The following is an 11,363-nucleotide window of genomic DNA, read 5'->3' as shown; positions in this document are numbered from 1 at the left end:
CCTCTTTATAAGAGTTTTTGTGCAGAATGAATGAGACATCACAGGTAAGCTCTTTAGAAGAGAATCAGGACATAGTGAACATTCGTAAATCATAGTAATACTTTGGAATGTTATGTGCCCTTTATAAGAATATGAGCAGGCTTGCATGAACTGCCTCGGAAAAATATTCATTAGAGGAAGCCTTTATTTTTTCTCTGGAGATATTGTACAATGGAGGCAATAAAATAGAGATGTAAATGTTTAATTATTTGTCAGTTATTACTTTAATTGGCTTCTTATTATAGGTGGATAACAATAGGTAAGCATATTTTAAGTTTCAAGTACAACTTTCTTAATTTTGATTGCAAATGAAAATTTAAATATATAAAGTTGATCAACCCAAGAGTGAAGAGTAAAAATCAAAGTTAAAAAAAAAAAAAACAACAACCCACTCCTTGGTCTTTGAGTAATTTATTTGAATTGTGAATTTAGGAACTATAAACAAAAGGTAAACATTTTATTGGAAAGACTACAGTGACCAACACAATTGAATGATTGCCATTTAATCATATTACATTACAATAAAGTGACTTAACACAAGAGAATAAAAGTCGTTATGTTATTAAATGCACTTCATTGTCTCTGCCACTAAATCTCTTTAGGAGCAAGAACTTCTTTATATACAGGTTATCCACAAGATATTCAAATAATTTTATGACATAAACAAACTTATGGCCTCATTCAGATTAAAAAAGAAGTTAATTTTCATTTCATGTAGAAAAGCCAAAAACAGAGCAGATGTGCATGCAAAGATAAGTAAAAACACTGGTTCCTTCTCAGTAAAGGTGATAGTCTGTCTTTCATACTAATTTATGTACGGTATAATAAGTAACCACTAAATGTAGTAGCAGGCGGAAATTTGGCTGGAATTGTTCCTTTTACAAGTCGCAACCACACTTCCTGCCCATAATTTAATTCTAATAAGGCATCCCCAGTTAAAACCCTGTCACAGCGTATTTCACTGTTAATATTTTCTGATTCAAATGCAAGCTTGTCTATTCCATCAACCACTAAAAATCCAGAGATATGGGCACTAAATGACTCAATGGTATACTTAAACACATACACCCCAAGATAAGGAATTCTGAATTTTCCAGTTCTTGGAGTATAGGAAGCTCCATAATTGACATCCAAGTTATTAAATAGGATAGGACCAGGTATTGTCATTCCATATGTGTGAGATGCAAAAAATGCTACCATCGGTGCATATCTGTATGATCCTTGGGAAAAATCTGTTGGAGGAAAAAAATGGAGTCAGGTTTCATGTATTTTTTTTTATCATGTTTTGTCTTTCTTCACTTCTTTAGCATTTTATTTCAGTTATAAAAAGGGTTATCAGAAGGAAAACAGATCATTCATCAGTTTTAACAAGGGTATAGGTGTCTGGATTCTTGCCTCTTCTTTTGGCTGAATTACCTGAAATCATTTGCTCTCTGTGAGCCTCAGTTTCTCTATTTCTGTCAAGATAGAATGATAATAGCGCTTGATACATCTCACATGGAAATGCCTCAAAGATTAATTTGCATGTTGCTTTGATCTCTCCAGAGATAAAGGAATTCAAAGCGCTCTATGATTATTATGGTATGCCAGAGTGTTTTAAAGCCCCTTGCAGGAATTGAAGCTGACATGATGCAGAAACAATTTTTCCAGCACCTTGTCAAACAGTTCCTAGAGGCTAAAACGGAAACCAAACCAAGTCATACGTACTATAGAGAAGTAGACAAAAGCAATTTTCCATGTAATTAATGCCAAATGTACTTACAAAGGCTGAAATTTAAATAATAGGCCAAAAATTTTACTCTTTGCTATGCAGTGTATTATTAAGAAAAGCCTGATTTGGAATATGTTTTTGCAGTCAATAAAGAAAATATATTTTAAATGTGGCACATATTTTCTTATATAGAAATCAGAAATGGTACACTCTTTAAGCTAGTTTATAACAAGCAATATTTATGAAGGGAAATGGACAAAAAAAGTATTTTGTCCTACTCAATCCATTTGAGCATGTTCTAAGAGTCCTCACCCAGGCAAAATGACACTATTAGCTTAACATTCATGGAAGACATGCTGCTAATTACTTTTTAAAATCTTCATTTAAATAATCGTATCTGATACAAATCAAAGATATATTTCGTTATCAACTTGTTTCAAAAAGAGTTTATACCAATCAGTTATATATATATCTATATATCTATATCTATATCTATATATATCTGTATTTTCTTTCAAAATCCACAAGAAAAAAAAAAAGACTGCTTCTGTCATATCAGTATTGAAAATTTCAACAAGTGTATGGATTTGCCTGACAGACATTTCCACCTGTAAATCATGTGTATTATTCAGTCAATTTCAGAAGTGAAAGGAATTAATCCTCACATGAGTCCAGATAACCAGGTTTCAATATTCATTTGTAAGTATTTTCAGAAAGTGTTTATGTGTAGGATACTGAGCAAATCCAAGGATGCATGTACTTTCATACCTGGAGCTAAAGCATTTTCCTGTACCAGCTTGATAGTGCAGTTGTCACCAGTGAAAGGATGTCGGCAAGCACAGACAGAGCTAGTTCTTCCATTTATACAGGTGCCCCCGTTTTGGCATGGGGAGCTACTACAGTCTGAATACTCCTCTGTTACTGAAAAAGAACCAAGATAAAAGAGGGTGAGAGTGACCTATTTTCTCGTTGATCTTATGGTTTGCAACAGAACACTGAAAAACACTGAAGTAGAAATAAGAAAAATGGGTCCCCAGCTCCAGGCTGGCTGCCAGCGTAGTCACAGGACTTCATATAAACCTCTTAACTCTCTGAGCTCCTTCTACTGCTTCTTTGAAGTAAGGATCATTTTGTGATATTCAGAATGCGGATAGTCTGTTGCATGTCTTTGTGTGAAAATGTTAAGATTTTGGTCAACTATAGAACAGAAAAGGGTTTCAGACACAGATTTATATATTTTTGGAACTGATACATAATAAAGGTAATATTTCAAAGCACTGGAGAAGAAAAATGTTTATTCAATCCATGGTGCTAATATAACTGAATACGCACAAAAATATGCTTTCCACATGTACAAAAATACTAAATGTAAAAACAACAAAAACAACAATAACCCATATGATTGTATTACAATCAAGTAAAAGGAATATCTTCATAGAGCTTTAAAATTTTGGAGAACTCAAAGCAAAACAAAACAAAAAATCCAGAAGCCATAAGACAAAAGTCCTGACCTTTGACCACCTAAGAATTAAAACACATTTGCAGTGAAAATCACCATTATCAGGTTCAAATATAAGTGACAGAGTAAGAGAAAAATGTTTTGACAGACACAAAGATCTAATGAATAATATCTATAACATGAGAAGTTCTGACCAATCTAAAAGATTGTGGGGAAAATAGTGAAAAATGGGCAAATGATAGGAATTGGCCTATTACTGAACAAAACCACAAAAGTTAATCAAAATTCTTAAAGCCTATTCAACCTCATTGCTAATTATGGAATAATAAATTTTCACCACCAACATTTTAATATCAGGTGCCAACATTCAAAAAGATATTCAGTCATGAAGAAAATGGGCATTCTCACACAATGTTGATTAGAGCTTAAATTGTTAGAACCTCTGAATGAACAATTTAACCATATTTATCAGAATTAAAATTAGCAGGCTTGGAGCCTGCTATATCCTGATATACTCCAGAGATGCCTATATATACAAAGAGAATTGCTAAAAAATGTTCTTTACGGCATAATTTGCATTAGTGAAAAATTGTGATACACCTAAATGACCATTTCATTGTTAAATAAATTATAAGTATTTTTTTCCCCTGGGGAATATTAGACAGCAGTTTTAAAGAATGAGATAGATCCCCCAACACGTTGGATTTACTGAAGGCAGCAAACTTCAGTTCACACATTAGATACTCAATAATTCTAATTATTTAGAAAACCTCAAATTATGAATATGGTTATAAACATAATACATAATTATATAAACCGAAAAAAGATCGGGGAAGAATACATTTCTGGCCACAGTTACCACTATGGCGCCACCTCGTGACAAAAGTGTAAACAGTTTAAAATTAATTCACTCATTTCAAATCCTATTGTTGATGATTTTTAAATCTAGGGTTATTTGTTTTGTTTAACATTTTTCTCAAGCAGTGAGATCTGTAAATATTTTATATACATTATGTTTCATGTTTAAATAATTCAAATTCACATAGAATGTGACCAAACTACATGCATGTATTATTAGAATTTTTTGCAAAGAAAATAGGTATTATTTATGCAACTAGAAACTGGTTTACATTATTTTGGTATATTCTCTGCAATATTCCATAAACTATTTTGCTCATTAAGACACATATGGAAAACATTACATATGTGCAATATCTTTTCAAAAATGTTTCAAACTGGCTTATGTTTCTTTAACATCATTTCCTAACCAAATGAATAGGTTATTAAACCATTCCATTTACTGTTAGCTATCATTCTAAAACCTAGCCCATTACTTCCTAGCTTTAAAAACTTCAATGATTCTTTATTACCTATGGAAATGTGAATTATTGATGTCAAAGCACTGGCTTCATTTGTTTTCACATTTCCTGAATCTAGAACAGTGATCGACTCACAGGGTAGTGTTCATTTACTGTGTTTCCCTTAGGAATTAATCAACTATACTGTGGGGCTAGGGGGACACTGAATTATTTATCCAATCTGATTAACTCTGTAATTCTTATTTTCCCAGATGGGGAAATGATACTCTCACCTGTAGACTCTGCCCCATGCATGAATCAGGAATCAAACAGAAATGTACAATTTTGTGTTGCTATTGGCTCTACTATGATTCTACATGACCAGGTCCTTTGCCTTCTGTTTAATGTCTAGGATGCACCTTTTGTTTTTTTCCCCCCTCTATTCCATTACCTCTAGGAATGGGGTATTTCCTTGTTCTCTTTGAGTCGTTTTAGAGGATGCCATTTTGCCCTTTATTCTGATTTTTTTGCAGGGTCATTCATCTGGAGAAAGGGTTCACTTGAGTTTGCTTGGAGCCTGCTATCTCCTATTGCTGTAGTAGCTCAAACTATGAGAGTACACATGGTTTGCCTCTGGTGCACCTCTCATCTTCCCACTGAATTCCTGTCCAGGGTGCCTCACATATTTGTCTGCACCTGCTTCTGTCACTCATATTTTAAGTTCCTTTCTTGCCTTCTTTGATATTTTAGACAGCTCTGGTCTCCAAGTCACTGCCTAAATAATTCACATTATGATACATAAAATTATGCCCATGGCTCCGAACACTGGGTATATTAGAATAGACTAATTAGAGCAGGCTACGGTAACAATTGCCAGTATGATCTTGTACTGAAATGAAGTGACCTTATACTTCTGTTAACATTATATAGGCATTAAGTGTTCATTGTCTATTTTTTGCATCTGTATTACATTGTGTCGTAACAGGTCTTCTATGTCCCGATGTCACTGAAATTGTCAAAACATCTCATATTTATTTAATTTATCTTAGCATGAATTTACAATCATTACCAACAATTACATTTATCTTATTAAACTTCGACATATTACTTGTCCATAGAAACTGTTCTTTGTTTTACTTCTGTGTACAATGTTTTAATTAACTCTCCCAGCTTCATCATTTCCAAATTTATGTTTTATGTGTTCATCCAAGTCACTAATAAAAATCAGTGTCAAGCATAGAGCTTTATAGCAACTAAAGACGGTTTGGCATTGATTTATAAATTGAAACTTTGTACATTTTGATATGCAATCAGCTAAAAATCTACATTTGTACATCATCCAACTTATATATTTTTACTTTATTACTAAAATACTTAAAAATGGTTAGGCACCTTTATAAGTTCTGCACATATTTGTACTCAAAAGGCAATTTTTTCTTGAATTAACAACAAAAATCAGACCCCCACAAAAGCATAATTTTCTTTTTGAAATCGTCTCTTATCCCTGTCATTTGAATTAATTATGTTAATTTCCTCAATTATTGTCAGATGCTCAGAAGTTCTCTTGTTGAATTTATCACACTCCACTGTAATTGCTCCCATGTTCTTCTGACTTCCAATTAGATTGTGAACTTTTGTGAAGTCAGGGCTTGGGTCCTCTACTAAACTGTGTGTCATTACTAACTAGCGCAGCGCCCCACATACCAAGTACTAAAATGTCTTTTTAAAGATAAATAAAAAAGCACAGTGTTATGTATGGAATTGCGGAATCACTATATTGTACATCTGAAACTAATGTATAGGTTTTATATAATATATTTTATTTTTATTTTATTTAGTATTTTTATTACATAGTCTTGTTTTACCACCAATATTTTCTTTTTTTCATTCTCTAATTAAACAATAACATTACAGAAGGCAGATCACCTTGATCTCTGCTTAGAGCAGAGTGGAGTTTCCAATAGATTAGTGAGGAAACCTAGCATTGCCCTGGGCCAGTTTTGTCAGACATGGAGAAACACATTATATACAAATCCACTACACTACTTTGCTCAAGGTAACATGTCCACACAACATTAGGACTTTATTTTTCATCCCAATTCTGATGCTTTCTAAAATCATTTCTTCCAATCCTCTGGTATCTCTTCAGATCGCATAAATCTTTCGCCTTTTTAAAACGATTTCTTCCATTTATGGATACATTAACTTTCAGCACTATGCTGTGTCCCCATTTATCAAAATTGTTCCTATCAAATAAGGTTTATCCTTCCATTGCTCTAAAAATACTCTGTATGCTCCTTTCCAACAACTTCAAGAAATGTGAATAATTATTTGTTTATATTAAATTTCTAAATGTATTGTTCTAATTACTCATATTCTGTCCATGCCATATAGATGGATAGAAATATTGTTTCCAACAATCTTTACTACTTTTTCCTTCAAATGATTAGTTCTTATTTTTGTTCTTTTTAAATCACATCTGTTGTTCTTAATATTGCTTCTGGGATCTTTTTTCTCAGCCCTTCAAATATATTTTTTTCTTCTTTTTTCAAATATAATTTTAAAGCTCATTTAATCATATAAGCAATCATTACCAAATGTATTAGCCCTGTCCCAGAAGATTTAGTCTAACCTTTGTCATTAAATTATCATTCATATATCATTATAAGCCATGACCTAGGAAATGAAATGTTTTTATTTGATATTATCAACTCTTTTCACCTTTTTCTTAAAAGTTAGAACCTTTAATCAAAAGCACTATTTAAAAAATGAAAAATACATAAAATTTGTTCAACATCATTAGTCATTAGGAAAATACAAAATAAAATCACAGTTAGATACAACTACACACCTATTAAAATGGTAAAATAAACAATATTGAGAATGTCAAGTATTGGCAAGCTTGTGGAACAATTCTTGTACATTAATTACCAGTGGAAATGGCAAGTGGTTAGCCATTACTTATTAAAGCTATGCTTATTTATAAGCAAGATATGCTGTTACTATATATTTATTCAAGGGAAATGAAAACTTGTATACTCACAGGAACCTATGTGTGAATGTTTATAGCAGCTTTATTCATAATCACCCCACACTCGAAACAATCCAAATACCTTCAATGGTAAATGGATGAATAAACTGGGGTATGTCCACGCAGTGGAATGCTACTGGGTAATAAAAAGGAATACATGTAACAACATGGATGAATCTCAAACATATTATTCCATGAAAGAAGGCAGACTCAAAAGACTTCGTACATGCATTTCATTTATAAAATATTCTGGGAAAGATAAAACTGCGAGGGATGACAACAGACCACTTATTGACAGTGACGGGGTGTGTGGGTAGAGTCTGACTACAAAGATACATAAGGAAATTTTGAGATGTGATGGAAATGTCATTTGTTTTGACTGTTGTGGTGATTACATGACCACATTTGTCAAAACTCAGTCTGCCATATCCTTCCACATCCCTAGGTCTTATCACTCCTCTTCTCCCTCAGTGATGTCTCTCTTTCTCTCCCCTACTCTCATCAAATATAGGAAATCTCCATGTTTTTATCTTCTTTTCTCTGTCCTTAGCTATCTAATTTACTTCTGTGTCCTCAAATATCTCTTCTGTGCAAGTAACTTCCAACTTTTACCTGCAAGCAATTTTCTGGTTCCAGGCCTACATTACTAACTAATTTATGGACTTTTCCATAGAGATAATGGATCTTTAAACTAACGTATCACTGACTAAATTTGTCTTCCTGTAAACATTTGAACTTCCTCCTTAACGTTCCTACTTCCATTAGAGGAAAGATCAACTTCCCATCACTGATGCTTTATTCAAACTTTGATGTTACTCTTCATTCTAAGACTTAGTATTTTCAATTAGCTGTTCTGTAATAAATATATATTCACATTTAACTGACACTCCAGCTTCTATTTCTGTCTCTGCCACCTAGTTGAGATCTTCATCAATTCCTGCCAGAGCTGTTATAATGATTTTCTAACTGGTCTATCTGAAGAACAAAAACTTAAAAACGCACATACATGATTAGCCATATTCCTGCTTAAAAATGTTAGTTACCAACAGAATGAATCTAAACATAGTACACTCAACACCAGACATAAATGATTGATTGAGTGAATACTCAGCCCAAATCTACCTCTTACATGATATTTGCCCAAACACCTAGCTCTCAATAAGAAACTCAACTCATAATAATGGAGACATATAACACTCATTAAGTGCTTAGTACATGCTTTGGTATATTTCTTTCATATTCAACATAGTCATAACAATGTGATGTTCATAGACATATGAAAAATTTTTAAGAAATTAAAAATACATAGAACATAATAACAACCAAATATCACATTGCTGTATAGGTACATCCTCCACCATCAACTCTTGTTAAAATAAAATTACAAAGTTTCTGAACCAGGGCCTTGCTTTCTTTCCCTTTTTAGTCCCAGTTATTCGAGCTCACTATTTGTCCACAATTAAAGTTTATCCTATCATCTTATTTAACAATTCTGCAAGCTGCTCTCAGCATACTCTGGTACATCCCACAGTACAGACTCCCTTACCTTTCTTTGCTTTTTCCTTTATACATAGAATTTATTACCTTTTAACATATAACATAATTTATATTTTTATTTATTATGGGTTTTTTTCTCTATCACCGCAAGAGTGTAAACTCTAGGAAGATAACTTTTTTTTTAAAACACTGTGATATATGTGAGGTATCTAGAACAGTATCTGATTCCATTTAGCACTCAATTATATTTGTTGAGTTGAACTGAACAATTATGAATGATTACTATTTTTAAATAACAGTAATAACTCTAAAGACATCTATTTGACCCTAAGAAAAAAACTGCTTAAACATCTTTGAGCACATTTTGAGCTAATATCACGCTGAATAATATAAATTATCTTGTTGTACTTTTATTTCACCTTTAATCTAGGAAGGTATTTTTAAAAGATGTAGAGGTAGATACATAATTTGAGGGGTTTTTTTGTTTGTTTTTTTGTTTTTTTTTTGCTAGGAAGGGAGGTTTTTTCCATTACAATTTGAGATTTTCAAGCATATTTCTTAGTTTACATAAAGTCACTGAGTTTAGATTTTATTTTATTTTATTTTATTTTATTTTATTTTTGAGTTTAGATTTTAAAAAGTAGGTTCACAATATGTGATTTACTCATCCCAATAACTTTTCATATTTGATGGGCAATATGACACAAAATAATACCACATGGGCAATTTTGAATTTATAGTGGTTTTGATGACTAGGAGAAAGATATCTAGATATTCATTGTATTTAATTGTAGATTAGTTAATAATCAAATTTGGTTTCGACTCCTGAGTGCCAAAGAAATAATCTAATTGTTAAGAAATAGCTGTGACTCTTGTTAAAGAACCTCAGCCTGTTGAGTGTCTACGTAAATGGGACTTGGTGTTCTGTTCCATTTCCTTTGTTGTCAGACCATGTGTTATAAATTTTGGCTCCTATTTTTCTCTTTTAGATTGCTTCTATCCTCAGCAATGATAATTTTAAAAAGTTGTGTTTTATACACTACCAAGTCTTATATAGAATGTGGTCTTTCTTAAAAGGAGTGGTTAAGGAGGCAATTACGAATAAAAGAGGTTTATTATGAGAGTTAAGTATATCTGGTAAATGCTGGGAAATGGTCACAATAAAAAGTCAGTAGTCTCACGAGCAGCAAGTGCTTGTCCTCCGCAATGTCGCTGCCAATGTGTTACAGCACGATTCAGCTCCTCTTAGAAGGCAAGCAGCCAAACCCTCTCTGCAGGGACGAGTTGGCCAATTGCTGTACAAACAAACCTTCAAAGATGAAATAAAACCCTCTCCGTGTCTATGGGAATATTGTTTAGACACAAATCAAATATTTAGTGATTCAACCGGAACAGCTTATCAGCAATGGCCTAGGAGGAATCATAATTAACATAACCGAATGTTAGGGATGCCTCACAGGAAGTGACAGGGATGAGGACTCTGAATTTTGCCCTTCTACATCAGTCAAAAAAAGATCTTGTGAATAATTTATGGTCACTTTCAATGACAACTGCCCATCAGCCATATCACAGAAAATCCAAACTGAAAAGTAGCACCTTTACTTCCTGGTAAGTGCAGAAATGAACAGCAGTAGTGGGATCCTCAAGAAGGGAAATTCTCTTGGAGTATTGATTCTAACCATCTGGAATATTCAGATATGGCCAGACTCTGAGATAGATCTGATGCACTGAACAGAAGGAGAAGGAAGAGAAAGGCTGGTGAACATACTCCATAATCTCTTTGAGAACAGTAGTTGATGACTGAGCCCTGAGTCTAACAGACCAGGATTCAGGCTCTATCACTAACCAGTTGCATGACCTTAATTAAGCAGAATAGGTCACTTCATCTCTGTGACAGTTAGTTATATTCAAAAAACAATAATGATAGCTACTTCCTAAGTGTTGTTAAATGAGCTAACATATATAGTATAATTTGTACAGCACCTATGATATAGGGCTAATAAGAAATATCCAATATTATGTTACTATAATACTACTATTATTAGGCTTCAAAAGAAGTTACCAGTATTAAAATTAAGATTAAATTTTAAAAACTAAATTCATAGTTTTTTCATTTTATTAAATGCACTTACTATTCTACAAATGATAGTGGTTCTAATCTGAATAATATTGTGCAGTTCATAAGGTGATGATGAATTATCTTCCAATGTTAATTAGGTAGGGGAGTAATATGGCTACATGGTATTTATAGTGTAATAGCAGAGGTCAAAGGAAACACAGCCAAATTTAGCCAATGGCACATACACCTGGTATGAAACAGGGTATCAA

The 11,363-nt window shown here is 32.9% G+C and overlaps 1 protein-coding gene across 1 annotated transcript in view; it reads right to left on the bottom strand.

The window, feature by feature from the left end:
* Window positions 1-434: 434 nt before the first annotated feature.
* The window catches only part of MMRN1 (multimerin 1), a 72,821-nt gene continuing 61,892 nt past the window's right edge, over window positions 435-11,363 (bottom strand). The window contains exons 8-9 of the mRNA XM_072810794.1: window positions 2,519-2,671; window positions 435-1,271 (exon numbers count right to left, since the gene is read on the bottom strand). Of these exons, the coding sequence (XP_072666895.1) occupies window positions 850-1,271; window positions 2,519-2,671 (575 nt within the window). The 3' untranslated portion in view covers window positions 435-849. The remainder of the gene's footprint in view (window positions 1,272-2,518; window positions 2,672-11,363) is intronic.

Source organism: Canis lupus, chromosome 33 (genome assembly GCF_048164855.1).
Source record: "Canis lupus baileyi chromosome 33, mCanLup2.hap1, whole genome shotgun sequence".
NCBI lineage: Eukaryota > Metazoa > Chordata > Mammalia > Carnivora > Canidae > Canis > Canis lupus.
This window is presented reverse-complemented; position numbering and strand designations above follow the sequence as displayed.